Here is a 25,289-nt window from a genome sequence, read left to right on the forward strand (position 1 = left end):
GACACCAATTGACTTCATCACGTCTTGGTTGAGGCATATTTCCATAAGGTCACTAAACCAAAAGATGATATTGATTTCTATGGAATCTGATATTTGCTAAGCTGGCAGACTCTTATTTACTGTGAAACTCAGTGTGTTTGTTGTTTGATTCTTCTTTGCATTCTGGTCATTTCAGATTTGCTGTACTTTTCTCTTGTGTTACAGGCAGCCACTAATAGATGCTCTCCCATCTTGTGGTACAGAGGCATGTGTTGTCCTGATGAAAGAAATTATAGCTTCTGGAGAACTTGAGGAAGACAAAGTGGAATATTTTTTCTGGTCATTTGCATTCTTTCCTAAACCCACCTTAGGCATGATTGAGTCTCTTGCTGTGAGTGGACGATATTTTTTCTTATTGAATTTATGATCAATCTAGCTGGCGCATACTTTTTGTATCTTAAAGTAATAGTCTTTTTTTCACGGATTTATGCAAATCTCTCTCCAGATAATTTGTATGGTAAAAATACAGGCTATTTTGATCTTGATTCGAGAAGAGGATACAGTCATGTTTAGCCACTGGAGCTTGATTTGCATTTGTAGCCTAGAGATTTTAGAAAAAAAAAAACCCAAAACCAAACAAACCAACCCCCTAAAACTCTGTGGATTCAAGAGACTGGTTTGAGCTATTAGTTTTCAATGTCAAGGTCAGGTAGGTGTAAAGAGAATGATGCTGTTTGCAGCCGCTCCCTGCTTTGGATAGAGACCTTTATTCTCCAGTTTGGTCTATTATAAGCTTTGTATTTAGTACCTGGAGACATTTCAGTCCTTTGCGTATTCAGTGCTATTAGACCTTTTGATATTTTTCCTTAACTAAGTTAATTGTATACAGTGTAATGTTGGCTCCATTTTACAGTACATTTTTTCTTTGAAGATCTTTTGTTCTGCTGGGTTTGTACAGCGTAATCCTTCATATTTTTAGCAAATCCAACTTCTGACTTTGTGGGTTTTTTTTCTGTGAAACTGCGGTGTTGCAGGGGGTGAAATCACAGACACTCTTGTAGCTTAAATAAGCCTTACATTAAAAATATTTTATAATTAAGTAAAATGTTATGCCTGTTTGTCTTATGTGCTGATGAACTATTGATCAGCCCTGGAGAATCTTGCAGAGTATATCGCAACCTGCTGTTCCCAATCGTACAGGGTTTGAGCAAGATTACGAAAAGAACAGCTCTCTGTGTTAGCACGCTTTCCACAGCGTTTATGTGAGATAATTCACCTTGAATTCATTTGGGCTTCACAAACATTAATTGAAATGCTAGGATTTTTGACAGTAACAGACTTACTTCAGAGGTTACAAGAATTTGGAATTTGCAGGTTTCTGGAACAGTAAGCCTAATTTTCATTCTATTAATGGGTAAACTGCCCATCACTTACCAAAAAGCACTGACAACTCAGGAGGTATTGAGGTAGGACTTGAGGGTTTTACTGTTTTGAGGGTTCTGGAAAATTGTTTGTTTTCACACTCTTTCCTAGGAGTATGATTTCTTGTGAAGAATATTGAGGCCATGTTGACATTAATTTAGCACATATATTTGTACGTAAAGGTGAAAAAAATTTCAACTATACCCCTGCAGGTTTGTCCTTTTTTGTTGGTTTGTTTGTTTGGGCTGTTTGAATATATACCTGTTGCGATTGGGTTTTACTATGTTAATTTTTTGGATACATTTATTTTCTATGGTGTTTTCTATGTTGCAGTAATCATGAGAATGACTTTTCTGAAACACTCTGTCCTCTTTGTGCTTGTTTGCAGCCTTTGCTAAAGTCACCAGGAGCAAGCCAGAGCTGCTTCTTGGGAGTAACTGCTCTCTTACATAGATTTTGTTCAGTTGTTGACTCCTGTGATGGTGTACCTGCTGTGCAGAATGTGATTATGACTCTTGGGAAATTTCTGGGAGAAAACTGTGCAGTGCAAGATTCAGAACAATTCAACAAGGTATCAGTCATACAGAAGCATAGGATATAGTGCTTTACTTTTCTATTCATTTCATGATCTAGAACTTGTCTGCTGACAAATTATTTTAAATTGGTTATTGTGTCCAGAACCCTGTGTTGATTCACTGAAAAGTCAAAATGTCTGTCATCAAAAGGGACAAAATATCAAAGTACTTGAAAAACTTCTACTGTACATCAAATCCATGACTTCTGCTTTTCCATTGCAGTGGAGTTCTTTAAAAGTGCTTTTGTTTTCTACCAGATCTAAGGCAGATTTTACGTACAAGCTACATGGCATTAGAACAGCCATCAATATTCATATGAGTCTTGTCCTCACGCTGAAGCCAAGGTATAGCTGGTACAGTGGGAGCTGCACTAAACCCCCAGAATGATTAGTGATAATTTCAAACAGAGAATTTTGCATCGAAAATGTTAATGCAGTGAAATTTCATGTACAGCTGACAACACGTGGAGAACTTTTTATTCTGTTCTGCTTTGTATTTACAGATGAAACTGGTGTTAAAAGCCATTGGAAATGCAGGACTGGCAGCAGCTTCTCTAGCTCCTGTTTTGAGCTTGTGTGCTTCCCTGAAAAGTAATCCGATCGAAATTCGCCTGGCTGCTATCCAGGCCTTCAGGCGCATTCCTTGTTCTGTCAGGGTAAGTGATAGCAGGTGGCTGATGCCTTCCTGGTGCTGTCCCAGAGTTTTGATTTCCAGGAGTAGTGATGAAATATGCAAGCAAAGAAGGAACAAGTGTAGACATGTTTTTCAGCAGAGCTTCTTTGCTGTTGGAGAGGTTGGTAGGATCACCCTGGTGAATGGTCCCATACTATGCTTTGCTATAGTTGAGGTAGCACAGCCAGAGGCTGAGGTCAGGTTTATACCTTCTTAAAAGTTACTTCAGTTGGGTGGCTTGTGTCTGTGTGGATTATGGCTGAAAACCCACGGTACTTGATTTTTCCTTTAGTCTTGTTCCACTCTATCATTCTGCGAAATGTTAAGTGTTAGTGTGAGAAGCTTGCTGTGACTGGGAATCCACTGTCATAGTTAGAGCATTTTGTTCATGGTTTAATAGAAGACACAAAACTTGATTATCTCAAATAACTTGATACTAAAAAGAATGGCAAAGCCATGAGTTCTAGCCTCGGCAAAGCTGGCCATCCTGCTTCAGAAGAACAAGAGATTCCAAATGGAGTTGCACTTGGAGAAGCGTTTTCTGTGGCTTTTTAAAAATTACTCACAGCATGGATCAGCGTAACCTGTAATTACGGAGCTGTGTTTCCTCTTAAGACCTGTTGAAAGTATGAACTCTATATGTTGTGATACAACCCATCATTGTCTAGCAAATGAGCTGCTAAACTGTGTTGGACTGGGGGTGTTAAATGCTACTAGAAATTTTACCAGTATCAGTCACTAATGTCTTAATTCCTGGCAGTTCACCAAACAACTCATATTTGTTGATACCAGGTAAGTATCAAACAGAATAAATTTGTTACAGTCCTACCCTTTTATTGAAACCAGAAGTAATGATCTTAATAGCCTGTAAACCAAAATGTAGCCACTGTGGTCTGTGCATTAGCTGTGACACAGGTGTGAAATATAATAGAACAACTCTCCCCTGTGGTGGAATAAAACAGTCATTCACAGTGATGCTAGCAAGTGAGGCTCTGTGTTGTGGACAGTGCTGTATAAATTAGTTGGTGCAGGATTCAGGTCATAATGACAGTTTGTTCTGGAAATCTGTGGAAAAGTATAGAGAATATGTACATAAATTTGTATATGTGTTGCATGAAGTGAAATTGTCAGGTTTAAGGCAATAGCTATCTCTTTCAGAAAGGAAAACCCACCTATACATGAAAGTGCATATATGAGGTGTTTCAGAGGAGTAAATACCATAATTTTCTTTCTATTTTTTGGTTATCTTTTTATCCTTTTCTCTTAGAATGCTGTATTAGTTCAGCTTTATGAAGCAACCAGCGAAGATGTAGAAATAAGGATTGCTGCTTATTATATAGCAATGAAATGTCCGCATGAAGAGTTATTTAAACAAGTACAAAAGGCTTTGCTGAAAGAAACATCCAGTCAAGGTTAGCCAAGCAACTACCGAAGTCTTACACATTCCTAAATGATACTTCAATGTAACGTTTACTTCACAGGTGTAATGGTATCAATGTATATAAATTTTTATTTAATCTTAATACTTCATAGGTAATTTTTAAAAGTTTGTGGGATTACCACATTTTGTATCAGAAATGTGATAGTGTTATTTTAGCAATAGCCTGTAGTCACTCTTCAGAAAATTAGTTCCCTCTACTGCCAAGATTTTGTTGGCTGAATACTCTTGAGAAGGAGATGCACTACTTTGATGCTTAGTGCATTAGAAATAGAAATGCATAACTGGAAATTACATTTTGATGAGCTGAGAAAGAAGCAAGTGGCAGAAAAAAATACTGCAAGCTGCAGATATAAAGTAAACTATTTCTTAATTACCATTTTTAATGCTTCTAAATTCTGCATCTACTATTCATTTACTTGATGTAATCCAAGTATTTATTATAAGGACTCACTACCATGGTCTTTCTTTTGTACTGTCCTCTTTACAGTATTTTAAAGATAGCATTAGAGAGAAACTAAGGGGATTTGAACTGCAAAGAACAGAATGTTGATTTTTATTTAGATGATTTAAGATGTGTAGGAACTTTAAGGCTTCCTGCAGTTAGCATCAAGGCTTAGTGGGAGGTGCTTCACCACTGTGCCAGAAGCAATTTTTCAGGTCAACTGAAAGTCCTCTAAAGATCACAGTTTGAGAACAGAGGATCTAATGGCAAACAAATGGCATTGAGAAACTGTTTATAATATGGGAAAAAAGAAAAATGTGTGGACTGGGACATGTTGTGTTATGAATGTTGTGAAAGGGATTTTCTGAGGGGTGTTAATCCTGTCTCCAAATGGATAATAGCTGGCTAACAGCGTAGCAGTCATTTGGGGAAAAGGTTAGCATAAATATAATGTCTTAATTATTGATAATTTGTTCCCATTTAGACTTCCTGCATCTTTGGCTCCGTGATCAATTATTGTCTGATCTGAGCCAGATTAGCGATATGAGAGACTGAACTGAGAACTGATGCCAAGCAGGAAGTCTTCTATCATATGTTTAAAAATACTTGGTTTATTTAAGTAGCTTATCTGAAGGAGAAGCTGTTTGTGCTGGTATGAAATGAAACCATAGGTTCTATAGAAGTACTGAATCCTATCAGTTCTTTATTACCAAAGCACACAGATGTTTAACCTGATCCCATATTTTGGGTGAAGGAGGGATTTTTATCTAAATTGTTTTACCACATTCAACAAAGCATATCTCTAGACTAATCCTGTGCTTTTAAATCTGTCAAGAAGAAGCCAACATGAAAGGGATATTCACAAGGTTGGTTGCAGGCAGATGAAAGCAGACTGTCTGCACTCTGTTGTGTCTGGATCCTAGCCAGCTCTGAACTTGAAGCCATATATCCATTTTATCAGGATGTTATGTCCAGACCTGTGTATCCTGCAGCGATGATGAGTTCAGGCTCAGCATTGTATTCACCTGACAATGTAGCATGGGGTTTGGAGGGGCTTGTTCCCCTCTGTTTCGTGTAAAGACAGAAATTACATCAGCCTGCAAAATACTGCCAAGGTGCGCCCTAAGTGACTCTCCTCGCTGTGGCTCCATGTGGAAAAAATAAATGATCAGATTCATGAAAGAGCTCTACAATTCCATCCAAAATGTTTTACGTTTTAAGGAATGTAATGCATTACTCATGAATTTTGTTCCTTCTTTTGTCTTTGGTTGATGTAACGCCTAAGTATTTCATATAATAGACTTTCGATTAACAAATGCTTTTGTAGGCATAGAGCAGATTTTAGTTTTTACTTGCCATGTTCAGAAAAAGCAATGTAAAAAAAAAAGTTCTTTGTAAAAAATGTGTTTATATCAGTATTCAGTGTCTCCACACTACAGCCTAGTACCTTTCCTCTTCAGGAGGGAAAAGCCCTCTGTTTAAGAACCAGACTCCAGAACAGATGGAATACATATGTTTGCCCCCTACAAGGCAGTGCATACAGGGCCAAACCATGAATCGGCACAGTGCAATGCAGAAATATTAATTCTGAATAACAACTGCAAAACTGTATGTGCGTTTGGGGGAGTTTTGGAAGAGCTTTTGTAACTGATGTACATAGCACAGTATAGAAACATTCTTTGTATTAAAGTGATTTGTTTGTTGTATGTAAAGAAACTTTATTGCCCATTTTTTCTTACAAGTACACCAGTATTGGTGCTAGTGTTCACGTAGGTTATCTGATTTATAGACCTCTCTATATTTAACGTTCCTTACTGCTTGCCTTTAGAAGGCTTTACTTATTCCTGCTTATAGTGTTTAACTATTTTAAGATTTTCATGGTTTTGCCATCTATTCCAGACTTATATTTATTTTTTTGTTTCAGTACAGCGAGTCAGTGATTTTCAAGAACAGAACAAGTGCTGCTGTCAAAGTTGATGTTTAAAACCATCTTTGAAATAATTCTGTTGAATTATTCTTCTTCATCTTTGAAGAACGGGCAGATATAGTCCAATATTGTATGAGCTGCACAGCCTGCTTCTAACATCTGTGTTAGCAGTTGTATTTTTTTTTTTTTTTGCATCATTCCTTTCAATTTAGTGTAGGAGATCCTTTGCAAACAGTAAATAAGTAGCTTAACCTTACCTCCTTGCCTGCCTAGGTTAACTGAGAAGTATAGATAAAACTAGAGGGTGCATATCCCCTCACATGCTGTGGAAAGAATAAGGCAGCATTTAATTAAGTTGCCCATGGTAATGATAGGTGTGTCAGATTGATTTTACTGGTACTGAAAATGAATTAATTCTGTTGTGGTCAGGGGAATGGTTTAGGGTTAATTCTGCTACAAATAAAAAAATAGAAGGCTCTCTGTATCAGTTTTTAAAACTGTTTAAATTTTTTTTGACATTCCAAATGCTTTTCTTTGTTTAATTTAAGTGGGCTCCTTTGTCTGGAGTCATCTCTCTCAGCTCCTGGAGACGGATGATCCATTGAAGGAGTACCTTCGAGATTCTATTCCTGATGAAATACTTAGCAGAGATTTTGATGGAGAGACATGGAAGTACTCCTCATATTATGATGTCACATTCCACTCAGGTATGTGCAGTCTTAGGAATTAAGGCTTTGTAGCATGTGGCTTATTAAAATCCCGTATGGCTTCTCTGGTCCTTTACATCTTACTGTAGGGAATTTTATTTTTCATTACTTAGTAATACCCGGATATGCAAATGTAGGCATGATTCTGCTCTGACCTTAATTTGAGTATATCAAACATAATTCCAGCAAGCCAGATACCATGCAGTTTTGCCTTTTGTGGGAGACAATGAGAAAAACCAATGAACTTCTTAAAATATTTCTGTGAATGTCAACTTTAGATTCCTTTCTTAGTCAGATAATAGGCTTTCAGTAATGTCCATTAAAGTCTTTGCTATACTAAAAAGTTAAATAATTTCACTTGTTGACTTAATATTTTATTCACCATCTTCTTAATGAATAGAGTTGTTATTCCCAAAGAATGATGTGCAGAGTATATGACAATAGGTGATCTCCACATGATGAACATCTGATGTTTTCTGTTGCAGGTGGTGCAGGTGCAAATACGGAAGCATCAGTGGTCTTTTCTCCTGCATCTTTTCTACCACGATCAGTCATGACGAATTTGACTGTTCACCTGATGGGGCAGGCTGTAAATCTACTGGAGGCAAGTTATGTTTTGTTTTGTTTTAATCTCCCTCTTCAAGGGACACATGGTATATTGAATTAAAAAGAAATATTTTCTATTTCCCATTACAGTTCCTTTAGCAAGGTATGCTTTTCACTGCTGCAGGAAAGTTGCCTCTGATCAATGACTCCTTTGTGTAATCGTCTTAATCATAATAAACCCACTTTTTCTCTGTAAGTGCTATAAACAAGACAAGTGAGTTATATTCAGCTCATGTCGTTGATTGAAATGAAAGATAAAAGTCAGTGCTTTCTGAGACACTGCTCTAGCTCCTGGTTAGGATAGTAAGATTCCTTTGGTTGACTTATAGTGGAAAATGGGTTGGTTTGAGTCTATCATTCCTTCAGTACAGGACATGAGTCATGTATACATAACTGAAGTCACTATTTTAGTCCCATTAAGCATCCAGTGCTTGGAATATTTAGATTACCTGCCTGCAACTTCGTCGTCTTTAATTGTGCCTCTGCTATGCCTCCATGACACAGCTATGTTTTGCATATGGACTCTTTATTGCAGTCAAAAATGTGTATATGAAAGGGAGAATTTAATGTACCCTTCAGATCTCAAGTTTAAACTTGCAAGGGAACGCAATACTTTTTTCAGTGTCCTATACCCTGGATTTATATATGTTAGTAATACTATTTTAGTTGTATTAATCAAGCTTTCAAACACTGTCTTATTCCAGGAGCATTAAGTGTGTGTCACAGTTTTCCGACCAAAATACTGTTTGTAACATGCTAAAATAGAAATAGCTCGGACTGTCCCATCATGGTGTAATGAATCAGTAACCGAATAAAAAAGAATTTTCCTTTTGGACTGAGCTTCGCATAATCAACTAAAGAATTTTTACTAGAAAGATGTAATACTGAAATATCTAGTATTGGGTAATGCATGTGGTAGGATACTAAACTTTGTAGACCACTGTGATCTTGTGCGGAAAATCCTTCTTTGTACAGGAAACCTGAAGATTGCTTGTGGATGTATTTTCTTAATTTCTGCCTATAAAACTGGAGGTGGGTTATACATCTCATTGTCAGGCTTTTCAATACTAACTGCTTTCCCCTAGGTTGGTGTACGAGTAGAGAATGCTGAAGATCTCATGCAGAAGATTTTTGGGCAGAAGTCTACTGCTCTCAGTGACTATATTTTTTCAAACACTAATGAAAGAAACCACGAGTCGGAAAACCCAGTGGAAACAACAGGAAAAGTCAAGCAGAGGAAGCTGACCGCAAAACGATACAGTCCTGCTGATCGTCTTGTGATCAAGTCTAGCAAGCTGAAGTTGAGAAAAGCTAACCAGAATTGTTCTGGTAGAAAGTACAGTAAGATGAGTGAGTTAGTCAAAAAGGTAACTGGCTCTGTAAATCTTGGAAAAATTAATTACATCCCCCAGTTAAAATTAGAGCCCCATCTAGTGTAGGACAACTGCTGTGACGCCTTTGCGTGAGGCATATGTAACATGTTGCGCTCAGCTTTCTGTAAACAACTGCATAAAATGTAAAGCAACGGAGAGCCAGATCTTCAGTTTTGTGTATTGTTTTATTGTCTCAAAACAATGACTCTGTGCAAAGGGAATATGTTGCCTGTGTTTTGGGCTTCCTCTCATTATTTTGAGCTCTGATCCTCTTTATACTGATCTCCTTTGTCTACTGACTTCTGCAACACTGTAAACAGCTGCTTGATGTTAATTTCCTGAGTCACGCTGTTTACAATCCGACTTCCCAGTTTGATGTCAGATGTTACAGTGACCCTTTGTGAATTTCCCCACATTTGGAGAGCTGTGTTCTGTGTGTATAACAAGAAATCTGTGGGAATTGACTTCAGTTGTTGATGTATTACCTGGAAAACTCAGGGGCCATGATTTATTTACTTTGTCTTAGACCATCTCTCTTCTTGGGACTTACTCTCTTAGTTTCTTCTTACAACATAAGCTCATGTTCATGTTGTGTCACTGTTGTAATGATTCACAGAGAGGAAAAAAGTAAAATTTTTACTTCTTAGCAATTTATTTAGCAGTCGTGGCACCCATAATATTGTATTAATTGGGATTGTATTTTTCAAAACTTTATCTGTTTGTGGGCATGTATTGCAATACTTCTTTTGCCTAGTCATCTTAGGACCAGACATTACCTGTGTTCACAGTGAAAGTCAGCTTGTGTGGTGTGGAGCTGAAGTTTAGCCAGAAAGAACGGGTACTAATGCAGGGTCTTAAGTGGTCTTGAAATATTTATGAAAGGCAGCCTAATGTCTATTTACTAGTGACATAGCTAGCACTGAGGAATTGTTGTTTATGAATTTGAAAAGAATTAGTATAAACATCATTCTCTTCCTGATATATTTTGTTATCACATCAGTTCACTGAGAGAACAGTGAGAAAGGAAGCACTGAAATGTGAGCTAAGTGTGAAGATCTTTGGAAATGAACTTAGCTTCTTGAATTGTGAAGATTTAAGAAAGCAAATGAAATATTATTCTCTAAATCTAGCTGAGTTGGCTGTCAAACTTCTAAAGGTAAAAGGAATCTTTTTTTTCTATTTGAAAGTAAATGCTTTGAAAACCTACTTTCTGCCAGCTATGTAAAAAATAAAAAATATTACTTACTTTTTTTCTAAATTGAACTCTAAAAGACACCAGTATGTATTTGGTTGATGCATTTGATACTTTAGACAAGGACTGGTTCTATTGTCTGACAGTCCTTATCTCTTGCGTTACTCATTCAAATCCATCCATGCTTAAATTAAAAATAATTCTTTCTTCTGCTGGGTAGGGGTAGTGCCTAATTCATGCCCTGGCCAGATGCAGGCTTAGACTGCTTTCTGCCTTATTTCCCAAACCTGCTCAGCTAAAAACACTTTCACAGTGGACAAATGCAGCGGATAGTTTTATCTCGAAACATTCTTGAATGCTGACTTTATTATGCAGAATAATTTTTTTTTTTTTTTTAAATTTTCTCACCACAGGGGCAAGAGGTCCAGTTTAATAGAAGGCTGAGTTTGGCCACTGAGGAACTGCAGTTTCCAGCTATTTCAGGCGTTCCTGTTCAGCTAGCAGTCAATGCTTCAGCAGCAGTCAACATAAAAATCAAAGGGAATGCGGATTTTGAACAACAGTCAAATTTCTTTCTGAACGGATATGTCAAGCCAAGGTAATAACTGCTGCAAATGTGTCACGCTCACATATTCGTGTTGAGAAGTGCCAATTCCTAATGTGAAAGTTTTATGTGGAAGTCCATTGTGATTAATTAGGAGATTCCTGAAGAAGTCAAGCACTCATCTGCCTTATATTGCTGAGTAGTTACTGTGCTGTGAGGACAGCACGGGTTTCTTGTCCTGCGTGTTTGATTTTGAAGTCTATTGATATGCTTTTCCAGTACTGTTTTGAGCTTAACGTTCCTCCATATCTCTAAATCAAATTCCTAAACACACGTAGATGATCTTCTGAATGCTTTACCTGTTCCATGGAATGGCATTTCAGATTTTTCTGAGGATCAGATGTGCAGTTACAGGTTATGTATCTGCAAACCAATGGATGATTTAACCCTGTCTCCTTACCTGTGCATTCACTAAACTTCATGAAGTGCTGTATAGACAGATAAACTTACACTGTGACACTCCTAGTCACTTTCCCTTTCCTGGTATTTTATGCTGAAGTCTGGGTTCAAAACTCTCACTTAGAATATCTGGTAAAGCTATACTTGAATTCATGTTAAAAGTGTATGTCTGTGTACATATATTTTTTTTCATTTATTTCCTGAAACAAGAAAGTCATTATGATGTCAGTGTTAGAAAGTGCTGTGTTACAGCATTAAGCACTATATATTTATTGAAAAGGATGAACAGACTATGGTTTAAAGTAAATGCTTTAAAAAGAAAGTGCTATTCATAGAAGAATACGTATTTGAATCTTTCAACAGTGCATTTGTCCAGCTTTCTGTCCAAATGGGAATTGTGGGATCTCTGGGAAAAGCTGGCCTAAGCTGGTTAACAGGAATGAGGACATCTACAAGTCTTGATGGGGGAATCCAGGTAAAAAAAGGGCAAGAGCTGCAAGTTTTCTTGAACACTCCACAAGAATCTATGGAGATCATTAACTTCAGGTAAGATTAAGCAAGGACATCCTCCTAAAATAGTAGCCATGATAACTTTCTTGAATTAAAAATTAACTGGCAGGCTCAATAATAGAGCAGAAATATATTTTTTCAGAAAACAAACTTTCTGTTAACAAGGTGTGATCATACCCTTCTGATGAGTTTTTAGTTAGGTTCTTTAATGTTAGGTAAAAGTCACATTGTAAAATGTGTCAACGACTGTCAGTTGATAAGCAAATTAGTTACTTGTGTTAATGCAAGCTATGCTTTTTAGCTCTTTTTTTTCCTTTTTGTTTTCTGCTGGCTTTTTCTTGTATTTGGACTCTGGGCTTTGCATTTAAACCATCCATTCCTTTAGGACTCTGGGAAACTTACTGATGTAATTCTATTTCTGTCAGCTGGGATGGATGACAGACCAGAGTGAAAGTCAAAATAATCACAAGTGTGTATTGTGCATTATTTGAACAAGAGACTGACTGTAGAGTCTATGAGGTAGTGCATTAACTCTCTTTATCCCACCAAGTACAGAGACTGTGATTCTTGTGCATGCAAGTTAGTGAAGTTCTGAAAGAACTTCAAGACTGGAGCAAAATTGATGCCCATACGTAGTCTAAGGGGAAAAATATATGTCTAGAGGCCAGAAAGTGAGTGGAGTTACAATAAGCTGACCATACCAAATTGCTCAGAACATAAAAATCTGATAATGACTGTGAAGAACTGCAGAAGAATCTCAAGAAAGTGACAGATTAAACATGGAAACAGTAGATGAAAATCAGTGCTAGTTAGTAGAAATGTAGGCTGGCCTTAGCTGAACTTCATCTTTCTTGTTTTTCCCATCTGAGAGAAGATGGCATATAACTGAGAATTTTGTTTTTATATTTCTGTAACTTTAGCATAATTGTTTTTAAGTGACCCTTTGAAATTCTTGGTTCTAGCTCTAAACTCTACTTCACAATGGTGGATGAGACAGAAGATATAGATGTTTTCCAAGACAACATAGAAACCAGATCTTGCACTAGGGAGGAAGGTGAGTCTAGCTGTTATGTTTGTCTTGATCATTCTGAAATATCCATGATATTTCATTTTATTCAGTAGAATTTATTTTTTACATGTTATTTCTAAGAGGTCTTCAATGGAAGATTAATTTGCATGTATTTTTGTTTGTTGTTGTAACTGAATGTTCAACTGTTATCTTCCACCAGTGTCTGAGATTATTGGCTGGCAGCTGTGTTCTGAAATGTCATATCCTGACTCAGCCAATGGTTTGGTTTTCCCCCTTACTGGGCCTTTGAGAATGGCTGTCACATTAACTAAGCAAGACAGAGGCCTGCAGCAGTACGTTCTGGAAGCTGCATATAACTATATTCCTCAGGTACCATTATGGCATGCTTTACTTTGCTTTACTTTTAGTTTATTATGCTGATGAAAGAATGGTATATCTCAGTACTCTAAATTCAACTTAACTGGCTTTTGAGATCTACGTTATAATTATTTATATTTCCATTATAGTGAGAAATATGTTGAAAACAAATTACCGATTCTGATAGTAGGTACATACTATTTCCATACACAAAACAGTGCACACAAATATTAAGTCATTTGGTTAAATAAGACTGATAGAGCTGGGAGCAGAGACCAGGATTTTCGACTTGGTGCCCAGTACTAAACAACCTGGCCTCGCTTCAATGACTTGTTTCTCTTTGTGACAAAACCCCTCAAACTCCAAAGTGTTAATTTGCATTAAGCACCTTGTATAAAAGCAGCAGTTAGGCATTCCAGATGGCTGGTGGTTGTTTTAATATGTTTGTCTGGGCAGGCCTAGGGAAGGAGTGGTTTTTAGCTTGTACAGGTGAAGGTAAGAATTAGTGGCTTTTTCTAGGTGTTTAACATGGGCAAAGACTGGAAGAGGCTAACTTTCCCTTTGTGATTTTGTTTTTCTGACTTTCTCTAATAAAAGCAGGAAAGGCAATCTCTGCTGGAGGATCTGATACCTGTAGGTCGGGCGAGGCTGAAACTGGCACCCAAGGCAGGTCATGACACCATATAGTGTATCTACTGCTGACACCAGTGTGTAGGGGCTTATGGTAGCTCTGCCAAAAGCTGGTCACTTAGGCCTTAGATATAGTGCTTAAACTTATAACTGGAAGTATGGTCTGGTTTTCCATAAAATTTGGGAGGATTCATTATAATTTAAAGAGGATGTGAGTGTGCTTTGAAATTCAAGGTGTTCAGACAGCATTTCCCAAGACAAGCTCTGGACAGGGAATGGGAAATACAGTCTGTGAAAAATAGAATTTTCTTGCTGAAAATCTTGAAAACAGATAGGTAAAAAATTATTGTAGTGGTGAAGATGGCTATCACTGTGTGGTGTAACTCAGTGTGATAAATTGTTTGTAATGCTGTGCCGGTTGCAAATGTGGTTATCCTTTCTTTCTTTCAGGAGAATTCATGGATCCCAAATGAAGCTGTCCTTCACTTCTTCATTGGGACTCCAAAGTCAGACTTGAAAAGAGATGTTAGTGTTGACCTAAATTTTAGCATCCCACAGAAGAAATTCAGAATCCAATTTACGCATCCTAAGAAAAAAATCGAGATCATTGGTAGGTTTTTCAACTAAGAACCAAATCAGCAGTTCATGTCAGTTAGGAGAACTTAATTAGCATTAACAGAGAAATATCAATATATTTCAGTCAATAATATAGTGCTAAAACTACATTATTGTGTGATAGCCATTCAGTTAACAGCCATTCCCAGTATTTTTGCATCTTGGTTAGGAGTGTTTTGCACAGTCACAGGTTCAGTACCCCATTCACAAACTCACATGAAAGAGGAAAGCTGCTACTGGTATAGATGAAGTTACACCTTAACGAATTATAAGAGTATTTTTCTGTAATCTCTTACAGATGCTGAATTGGCCATACTGTTGCTGAATTTTAGTTTGCTGTATTCTGGTAGTTATACAAAATTACTTGTAGCAATTAAGTACTGGCTGTGATATTGCTGTGCATTACAATAAAAAAAACACATTTCAATCACAGTGTAACACAGAAAAAAGCCCAACAAACGTGATGAAATATAAACTGAAAAATGTATAGTAGTAATACAGACAACATATTTCAGCTTCTTTGACATGCTGGTCAAGTGATATTTTGTTTTATGTATTCTACCACATGAGATATTTAGAATTTGTCCCTCCAGATTTTTTTTTCGTCCTGGTTATTTTAAAATGGATTGCATATAAGATTTACCTGCACAATGCATGCAAAGCTTTGTTCTGCGCTTATGAAATGTCCCCACAGCACAACAGAGCCTACACGTTTTAGCACAGGCCTAGCAGAAGTGTATAAATCATTTCCAGAACTAAGTTGGTTTGTTGGAGACAGCTTTGTTGCCTCTTCTCAATGAGTATTCTCAGCACATCCTTTCCGAATGAGATGTGTATTCTGGGGACACTTCAGTGCCTTTGCAAACCATGTTCCTAACTGTTCTCCTTTGCTCTGATGTTTATTGTGGTTTTACTCTGTAAATATATTGTTCACAACAATGGCACCTCATTTTGAGTACAGTTTCATGAAACATCTCTGAACGGTGTATGTCCAGAAATAGTAAAGTGTTTTATTTTGTCCAAGGGAGAATTGAGTTTTCTAAGAATTCACGAATTGGACACCTGGAGCTGATAATAGATGACCGAGACATATATTACATTAAGGTATGTTTTCAGGTCATGAGGTCTCATACTAGAGTGAATGCTAAAATAAACACAGAAAAGAAAGGCAATGAAAAACACACATAGTTTTGTGAGCAATCCATCAGAGAAATAGAAATTGCAGTTCTCTCTCCCATAGACATTTTAAGATAGACTCAGTGCTAAATTGCTGTGTTCTAAGAGCTTTTAAGACATGACTTCTGCAAGTAATCTACAGCAATTTTTTCACATTCAGATGTACTCGGAACCTTTGGGTTGCTTCCAGTGTTAAGTCAGTAGAGAGGATCCTTATGTGCATATGTGGTCACATGGTTTTTCTGACCTTTATTCTGACCATATGTGAAGACTCTGAGTAAGCCCAGGCTAATTGCTTCGCTTTTGTGGATTCTGTAGACATAAGAATCTCTGAGATGCAGAGATTCTTTGTATCCCAGATTTATTTTTTTTTAAGCACTAGGAAATAAGCAAGAGAATGCCAATGTTTGAACTCTGAAATGAAAAAGAAAACAAAATGCAGGTGGGAGTTTATTGCTGAAACTCTGACATTTTTGTTTATATTCCAGAACTTGAACAATTTTTTCATTATGCGATTGATATGCATAGCAGGATGCCTTGTCTTAGGTGGGCCTCCAAAACCAATTGATCTCAAACACTCTGCATTTTCCGACAGGAAGCACATTATTTAACAGATTATTTTTTTCTAGAGTAATATATTAACAAAGATGTTTGGGATGTTTCTCATGAACCCAAACACTAATTAGCGTTTTGAGTTGTTGCATTTGCATCTAATATAGCCTAAATCTAGTTATGTCTGCGAGACTGCCGGTATTTTCAGTAACACCATATTTTTTTTGGCCCAGTATTGTAACATTCTTGGTGATCTCAGTCACTACTGAATCCTGCAGGAGGTGAAGGAAATAGCATCCCACACCGCTGTGATTTTGGTATAACTGGAAAAACAAATCCATCCTTTTTCCCTGTTATTTAGTAACAGCAAGTTTTACGGGTTGAGGGGTTGGAAGGGAGAATGTGGGTGTATGTAAAAAAATACTTACTCCTCTCATTTCTGAAATGCTCAACTCTTTACTCTTGCTTCCTCAAAACTTAATCAGTTTGTACTGTTGAATGGTATGGGATTTGGTTTTGGTTTTTATTTGTTTGCTCATTCTAGGGAATGACAGATTTGCAGATGCTGAGTGGAGAGCAGAGATACATGACCCAACTGGAGCTAAAGCTGATAAAGCAGAGCAGTCCTGTCATTCTGTCAGGAAACATCACTAAACAGCTTGGCAAGAAGATAGCTTTTTCAGTATCCCTGAATAATTTATTGAAGGATGCTGCATTTCTTTCAGGTTAGAGGACAATAAGTATTTGCCATATAAATGTGAGTTGTGGAGCCTTTATATATTAGGGTTGCCTATTTTGGGGCACGTATTTCTAAAGTTTCTTTCAAATCAGTAGTACTGTTTTTTTAAATTGGTTATTGTTGATAAATTAGTCCTAACGTATTTCAAAATAATAGGAATTATAAAATAATTCAGTTTTTAATTCTATTTTTAATGACTGTTGAAGGTGGTGGAGGAAATAACACTTAAGGCATCACTTAACAAAAAAACCCACTGAAACAATAACAGCTCTTAGAATATTTTCTGGTTTTCACTTTTTTTTAGTACAAAACAGTACAAACAAGTCTGTGTAGCTAAATTGTCTCTTAAGAGCTGTTCTAAAAATCTTGTAATGTTTTGTCTTTTTTTTTTTCTTATACTAAGAGGAAAATATGAGAGAAAGTAAGGGCTTTACTATTTGTATAACATCAGTTAATTAAAAGGTAAGTTAATACAGAAGAAGCAGCTCTGGCTGGTGGCATTACACTAAACTTTAAGCAGTATCTGAGAAATATGGTCTACAGGCCATACATGCAGTTGGAGAAAAGACTGACCATCCTGCTTTGTCTTTTTGATTACTACAGAAGGAGTACATCGTGGAGTTCCTCAGTTAGATGGGATGAGACTGAATGCGTTTGTGGTTTTCCCACTGTAGTATTCCTTTTCCTGGCTAAACTAAATGCTTGTTCTCCCACTGCATAATCACTTCTCTTTTTTGTAGCATTTCTGGAGAAAAAGGTTGGTGATAAGCTGAGACAATACTCATTGGAAGGGGAGACTCACCTTCCAGGTCTTCTGGGATTTCATATCATCGGTCTTCTCCAGCAACACGAGGGCTTGTGGTCTCATGGTTTGAGGATAAAATATGGCCTCCTAGGTACAGTGAAAAAGAGGGAAAGTAAAAGCATTGTTTGTTTCATTTTTCAGCAAGTTATTTGCCTGTATGATTAGGACACTCTCTTAACAAGAAAGATTTAATTTGATTTTCAAACAGTGATCTGAGACCTAGGACAGGTTTCTCTTATCACTTGGATGAACTTTACTCTTTGAGTCTGCATAAAAACAATTCATTTTTTTAATATGCTTTTCACAAGCATGTCCAACTTTTGATTAAATATCATTTATTCAATGAGAGTTGTTCCTAATTGATTTGTGTTCTCAGGTGTTTATACAAAATGACTGGTTGCATACATAGGCTTAAAAGCATGAGGGACTGTTTCTAGGGAGCAGTTGGCTGTGCTGTCCTGACTGCAGTGTATGAACTGTGTGTTGATTTTGTTGGACAAAGCAGGTGAACATCGGTACAGTTATATCAAGGTATCGAATACTTGTACTAGCTCATCATGATAAGCACTACAGGAGGATTATATATGTTTTCATATATCATATGAAAAATATCATTATATATGTTTACATATATCCATATTTTAGTGATGTAAATCACTTATTTAGCAAATACAAACTCACTGTTCTTAAATGCAAGTTCATTAAATGCAAGTTTTCCTTTGGATTCACAGGATAAATCAATGAGTATATATCTGTAAAAATAGACAAATCTCACTTTAATGTTTTTTGAGAAATAGAAACTTTGAAGCCAGCAGTAGATTTATACTATTAACATTTTGAAAGTTTACATGTGATTTGAGTAGGTAACTTTGTGATTTAACTTGAACAGGAGAGGCAAAAAATCTTCATCATCAATGTAGTATGCGGCAGAAGATTGAGGAGGAGACAGGTGCACATGGCGTGTACAAACTTGACATCGGGCATGAATTTCACTGTACACAGACTCTTACCTATAATCACAAGGTAGAGATGTGGACCAAAGCACTTGTGTACTTGTGTGCTGAGTACCCTTGTGTCACTCAGTCCTTTTCTTCTCATCTTGTTTCTCTTTGCTTTCTGCGTAGATATAGGTATCTAGTCAAGTTGCTAATTTGTGGTGACAGAACTTCTGCAGAATGTTTGCTGTGAAGGGTTTTTTTCTGTATAAAACAATAGTATTAATAAGCTTATGATTTACCTTATTCTATCCTTCTTGTAACTAGAAGTCAGGAATTCTCTTTGCTTATTCATCATAAGTTGTATGTCTGGAAAAGAAGGCATTTTACAGTTTTCTGGTTCAGGTTTGTGTGCTTCCTCAGAAATTTCAGTACGCGTCACACTTTCATGCAGAAAAGCAGATCTGTTTAAAATTTCTTCCTTGACAGACAGCACAAAGACAAAAGTTAATTTAAAGGCAAACCACTGTTAATACTGGGTATTTGGTGCAGAACAGAGAGCTGGGTGAAAAATAAGCATATACATTAAAGGAAAATTTTATATCCTTTCAGATTTGCTTTTGGTCCAAGTTGAATTGGGCTTTGTACACTGAATTTACATCTTCTGCTGGAACATGGTTTTTCTTTGGAAAAGTTCTGATTTACTTTTGCTTGCTACTTGGAAATATTTCCACAGGCAGTTAATAGCAGTGAATAAAGGAGAAAGCATGGTTTGCCAGAAAAAGATGGATTTTTTTATTCTTTAGGTTCACCTGAAACATGAAGCAAATGCATATTGGCTTTCCTCCCAGATGGAAGTGAGCTATGGGAAACACTATGATGAAATAAACAACAAGAAAAAATTGCTGATCAGCCAAGCATTTAAGAACAGCTCCAGTTCATCTCTAGTCAACTATTTCATGGAGGTAATCATGACTGTGGAATAGTAAGACTTCACTTCAAATATTTCACAGGCCAACTGAGAAGAAATTTGGGATGAGTATATTTATTAATACTTTTTTGTGTGTGTTATGTATTAATAATAGAAGTCAGAAATCCAGACCTAATAAGTTCAAGTTAGGCAAGGTATTAACCCAGGAACATAAAGTTCACTGACATTTAAAATGACCAAGACAAAACCAGTAGATAGATTTTTCAAATACTGGAAAAGTTTGGGTGTAATGTGGACTGAGTTTTTTGCAGTGTTTGCACATATTAAAGCCTCACAGAGATTTATAAAGGTGGCTTTTGACCCTGTTATCTTTTGTTTTATTTGTAGGAAGTTTTTACAGAAGCTACAGAAACTGTTTCTGGAAATGTTTGTGTTGTTTCTTAGAAGCTGCAGGTTTTCTCTTATTGTCTTAGAATAGATAATAGTTTTCTGAGGTGGATTGTCATTATTATATTTCCATAGATAGTACCTGTAAGCATAGAATTTATTAGTGAACCCAGCATAGACTGACCCAGAATTACAGACGTTTTTTTTTTTCCAACAAAGTAGATGGTCTACGAATTAGTTAAACTTTTCCTCTTTGAATGTCCAGTACATGTAACAAATGGGTATTAAACAAATCCCAATCTGTAATTGATCAGCTTGCATGAAAAGTGATAAAGTGAATGACAAACGTGTAGAGCAGAGGCACAAGCTGTCACCTTCCTGCATGTGTGTTAGCTTAGACAGCCCTGAATATGGCATCCTGCTTTTATTTAAAATTACTTCACTTGTTTTTCAGTTTACCATGCGAGTCCTGGAAAAGCAGGTGAATTATAGAACCCAGCTGCAGCACTCACACAGCTCCCAGGTTTATTTGCAGAGCAGCACTAACTTTGAGGTGCAGTATAATGACCACGTGCCGTTTGTGGTTGGGCTGCAGTGGAAAGATGCATCCAGAAATGGCCTGAAGAAGTGGGAAGGTGAAGTACCATAAACCATTCCCAGTCTGTGATTAGAAAAGCAGGCATTGGAAGTTGCAGCTGGGATTTTCTTAGGTAGTTTTGCATGGGTGTAACAAAATCATAAAAGTACTGGTTGGAAGAGACAGACCCTGGAGGTTATCTAGACAAGCCTCCTGCCTTGGATCCTTACTAATGCCAAACAACTGGCTTGCTACAGTAGACTCGATGAGATTTTTCTCTTGATAAGATGAAACAAACTAAGGTTAGATTAATTCTGAAGTTCTAAATAGTTGGACATTACTTTTTGAGTGTTTGTCATAGAATAATTGAGTTACTGAGCTGTATCAGAATGAGGGAATGGTGTAATTTGATAAATAACCAGCAAAATTTCAACAATTTACTAATGATATTTCAGCAACTTGTCAGACAGAAATATGCTGAGCTGTCTAGAAACCAGTTTCCAAAATAACACACAAATCTTGCTCAGAATGTGTGTCTTGCAGAGTTGAATTTCTGTGTTGGCATCTGCCATAACAGCTTTGATTAAGGCCATTATTGTGATTATGTGAGTAGTGGCTATGGACTTACAGTTCAAGTAAAGATGTCACATTTTATTGCAAACCATGCAACACCTCTTTCCTGGTGCCATTTAGGTACTGGAATTGATAAATTTCCATTTATTAGCAAACCTTCTTATGTGTTACACTATGTGGTATGTTATGCTAGTGAAGGACATTAATTTCATAATATACCGTAAAGAAATTTTGACCCCTGGAAGAGAGTAGGTTTTGGTAGCATTTTGGCCTCATTCTAAAAACCCAGCATCTTGTCAGCTTTGTTGCGAAGTTAGAATCCAGGCAGCTTGAAATCTCACTTCTCTGCCAGCTTTAATGTCTGTTCTTTCCAGGTGGATTAAATGTAGACACCCCATGGCTATATCTGTACACAGCTCACAACCTACATCAGCCTCAACTTTCTGCTTATTTGTTGACTATGGAACTGACAACTGGGAAAGCGCTTTCCATTAAGCATCTCATAGCAGAGCTATTCTATAAAGATCAAGGCAATGAAAAGGAAGGGAAAGTTCATATTTACACACCAGCAACCACGTACCTGCAGGTTAGTAATGTGACACCTCCTGTATCATAGAGCTTTGATGACGGAACTTTGTGATAGATACCAAACTGTCACCAGACTGAAATTATGCTTGCTCAGCGTGCTATGTGAAGTAGCTTGTTTGAGAAACTCGTGGGCTGTGTGCTGGCTTATAGGAGAGCGTCTTGAAATCCCTATGTTCACCTGTTTTCTGTGCTTGAATGATGAGCTGTTCTTTCTCTGGGGCAGCCGAGTCACCTCAGCCAAGGTCTCATTATTAGCTTTGAAAAAATGTTAGGGTCAACACCTTTGCCGGTCTTTGGAATGGGCATCCATTGCTCCCTGCAGAAAGCCCAACTACTTGGTGGCAGAGTTCTGCCTAGGGGTATCCAAATAATTATTATTATTTTAAAGTTTTCTCTCTCCCTCCTCTCTGCCCCCCATGAGTTTCAGGAAGTAGGAAAATTGGATCATGATATGAGAAATGTTTAAAACTTGTTCCTTAGTGTTATTAACAGCTGAGAGTGTTTTTCATTTAAGAAATAGGAAGAACAACAACCAAACTTCTAAATACAGAGCCCAGTGATTACAGCATTCACCTATATTAGAGGAATTAGATTTGAAGGCATCTTCTGCCTGAGAAGAACGTAACCTGCCTCTTGCTGTAGAGTATCCTGCTCAACAGGCTGTTATATAGTTCGTAGCACTTGCTGCCTCTTGATATGGTGCTGTTTGTAATAATTTTCCATGAGTATTTGGAGCTTCATTAGTATTAGCGCTCTGATCTTGCCCATCACCTTTACCACTGAGGTCTTCTTGTTGCTACTTTTTATCCCACTGTATCTCTACAAAATGAGTCAGTATTTCTACAGGTAACTGCAGTGTGAACAGATTCTGCAGGAGAAACAGTAACTCTGCTGCAGGCTAGAGGGCTGGATAGTTGAGTGGCTGGGAACAGTCCTGAGAAATGAAGGGTTATTTCTTTTGTTGCGACTCAGAGAATGAGTCCTGTCTCCCTCAAACCTGGTGAGAACCTTCAGTAGTAGGTTCACATTGTGTAGTCTTCTGTCTTTTCTGTTGGAATTCTTTCACTTTCCATTAAATCATTAAATATCTTCTGGGTGTAATCCATGTGCCCAGAGTTTGTGGATTCTAAGCTTCCTTCTGATTTATTTTAGACTGTGCTAGCAACAGAGGCTTAAAAGTGATTTCATCACAGTTACTGTGCATTAAGCAATGTAAGAAACCTCTGTTGGTATTCAAAGTATAGAAGCGTAACTTCTTATCTGCCTCTGTATAAATGAGATGAGAGCCTGAAATGTTTGCTTTTGCTTTAGAACCCACTGCAATTGTCTAAGTCTTTAACATAGGTTTATGTTTAAGGCTTTCCTTTATTCTGAACCGCAACTTTCCCTCATTACATCTCTGCTGGTTCAGGCACAGCGTGGAGGATTGTGAGAAACAATCTTGAATGAGGAAAAAATGTTCATCGGCTCTTTTCTTTCCAACTACTTAGCTTCTTTTCTTTCCCTTGTTTAGAGGAGATAAAACAAACTTTTGAGATCTTTATGGCAATTCAGAATATTTTGATAATGGAAAAGCTGGCATACTTTCTAAAAGTTCTTATAATGATCATATCCAACAAAATGCTTTCTTTTTATAGCTGTGCTGTGCTACTGGCACAATAGGATTCTCTTTGTCCTGACTCAGGCAGACTAAGGTGTGCATTTTTATTTTTCAGGCGTCCACATTTAATCATCTTGGGAGGAATGTTCTGCATAGCTATAGTGAAATAATATCTCTGTGGAATCAGCTAGTGAAGACTGAGATTCATTTGGACAATAATGAACAAGCCAAACTTCTCTTTTTTAAGATAAAGAGTACAAAACAGGAATTTAACTTCACAGTGAACTATCAGAATCTGCCTCTGGTAAGAAAGAAATACAAATGCCATTTCTCTGATTCAGCACTATGTGTTTTTTTTCAGGTCTGCCACCTTCCTGAGAGATGTTACTGCTAGTTTTGAAACTTAAACATTTCTAGGGCTACTTCTATTTCTATCTGGTCTGACAACCTGCAAAGTAAAACTAGATTCAAAAAGAAAGCAAACAAAAACATGTATGATGTAGTTATGAGTACTTCTGACATATTTGAGAGGCCAACTACAGACAGAAAATCAGGGGAGAGGACAAAGAGACTGCATGGCTAGAGAGAGAGATGTAGATGTGATTACTTACATATTGATGCAGATATATGGCAGATTTTGAAGGCTTTGTCCTCCAAAGAGATACTTTGGACGGTTAATTTGATCAGTTCCTTGAAGGATGCCTTAAAACAAAAAGTATTTTTCTGCTCATAATATTCCCTGCTTTGAAAATCCCATCAGTTTTTGTACATAAATGTACTGGAACCAGAGTTAAACCTTGCTCATGTTGCAAATAGGTTACACTCAAGTGATACATTATAGGGCATTTGTTTTCTGCTGAGGTCAATTTTCTGCTAATGTCACTTTTAATTCTTTGTAAATGAAGATCAGGATTTAAACAGAAGCAGAAGGGCATTGATCTGTGAAATGACAGTCTTGCTGCACCCTATTAAACAATGTGGGTTCCACATTGATGTTCCTGAATATGAATGCAGTAAATCTGATGCAATTGTCCTTTGCTTTTCTGGTCTCATGATTTGAGAGCAGCCTAAGAAGGAAAACTTTTCTGTGAAGATTGTATGGAGAGATTATAAAAGTCTGCCTATCATACTGCAGTTTGAAGGTCAGATAGAAGAGCTGAACAAGAAGATGCCCTATCAAAAACGTGGAACCCTCCATTTCAGGTTCAGTAGTCTTGTTATATTTCTATCTGAGAAGAATGTTTTGGCCTAAATTTAATGTGCATCTTGATGCTCTTGGGAAAAGTTCTGGCCTTTACAAAGTGGAAACGTCACATACACAAAGTCTGCACTTCCTCCCATCTGACTCTCTGAACTTACTCAAGCTCACTGACTTCATGGAATGGTTATTTGCATCTGTTTAGCTTTTGCCCTTTATTGAAATGACAGTGAATGAAGTTGTCAAAGGCAACAGGCCTTGTGTGCCGTGGCAATGAGTGTGTTGGCAACTCGATTGGATGTATAGCCTCCTTTCATTTAAACAGCAGGATCTATGGGGTGTCCAGACTTTGAAGCGGTGAGAAGTTCCAAAATCCACATCTGAACCTCTGTGCCATCCAGATGCCTTTTTTTCATCTTTAGAATTAATGTATCTGTTCTGAAGCCAAAGGTATCTCTCTTAAAACACATACAAACGGTCTTATTTAGATTTTGGAATGTTTCCATTTCCTGATGAGAGTGAGTGTGCTGCTTCTAGGTATTGTCTGTCTCTGAAATTTCTCTCTTCATTACCCATTATCAAAACACAGCTTGAAGGCCTTGGTAAAAGTGTATGCTCAGACTTGGGACACCTGGATTATCTCTGGGGACATGTCAGCTTTCTTAAGGCATAGTAGGGTTAGCAGGAGTGCACAGGGTCCCTTAGGAGCCACTGTGCGTCATGGAGATAGCTAAAACCCATGAGATA

At 37.3% G+C, this 25,289-nt stretch overlaps 1 protein-coding gene across 7 annotated transcripts in view; it reads left to right on the forward strand.

Annotated features, from left to right (window-relative positions):
* Positions 1-25,289, forward strand: part of LOC128853691 (uncharacterized) — an 84,958-nt gene that overhangs the window by 17,078 nt on the left and 42,591 nt on the right. For all 7 annotated transcript variants that reach the window (XR_008452370.1, XR_008452369.1, XR_008452368.1 and 4 more), the window contains exons 10-31: positions 205-370; positions 1,790-1,972; positions 2,479-2,631; positions 3,916-4,060; positions 7,007-7,165; positions 7,651-7,769; positions 8,857-9,138; positions 10,145-10,300; positions 10,750-10,934; positions 11,703-11,885; positions 12,812-12,903; positions 13,079-13,248; positions 14,317-14,476; positions 15,506-15,585; positions 16,754-16,934; positions 17,689-17,844; positions 18,643-18,776; positions 19,495-19,653; positions 20,461-20,641; positions 21,531-21,742; positions 23,460-23,648; positions 24,411-24,547. Coding sequence is in view for 4 of the 7 variants with exons in the window: in XM_054080222.1 (XP_053936197.1) it covers positions 205-370; positions 1,790-1,972; positions 2,479-2,631; positions 3,916-4,060; positions 7,007-7,165; positions 7,651-7,769; positions 8,857-9,138; positions 10,145-10,300; positions 10,750-10,934; positions 11,703-11,885; positions 12,812-12,903; positions 13,079-13,248; positions 14,317-14,476; positions 15,506-15,585; positions 16,754-16,934; positions 17,689-17,844; positions 18,643-18,776; positions 19,495-19,653; positions 20,461-20,641; positions 21,531-21,742; positions 23,460-23,648; positions 24,411-24,547 (3,582 nt within the window). In the remaining 3 variants the exon portion in view is untranslated. The remainder of the gene's footprint in view (positions 1-204; positions 371-1,789; positions 1,973-2,478; positions 2,632-3,915; positions 4,061-7,006; positions 7,166-7,650; positions 7,770-8,856; positions 9,139-10,144; positions 10,301-10,749; positions 10,935-11,702; positions 11,886-12,811; positions 12,904-13,078; positions 13,249-14,316; positions 14,477-15,505; positions 15,586-16,753; positions 16,935-17,688; positions 17,845-18,642; positions 18,777-19,494; positions 19,654-20,460; positions 20,642-21,530; positions 21,743-23,459; positions 23,649-24,410; positions 24,548-25,289) is intronic.

This window comes from Cuculus canorus, chromosome 15, assembly GCF_017976375.1.
Source record: "Cuculus canorus isolate bCucCan1 chromosome 15, bCucCan1.pri, whole genome shotgun sequence".
NCBI classification, from domain to species: domain Eukaryota; kingdom Metazoa; phylum Chordata; class Aves; order Cuculiformes; family Cuculidae; genus Cuculus; species Cuculus canorus.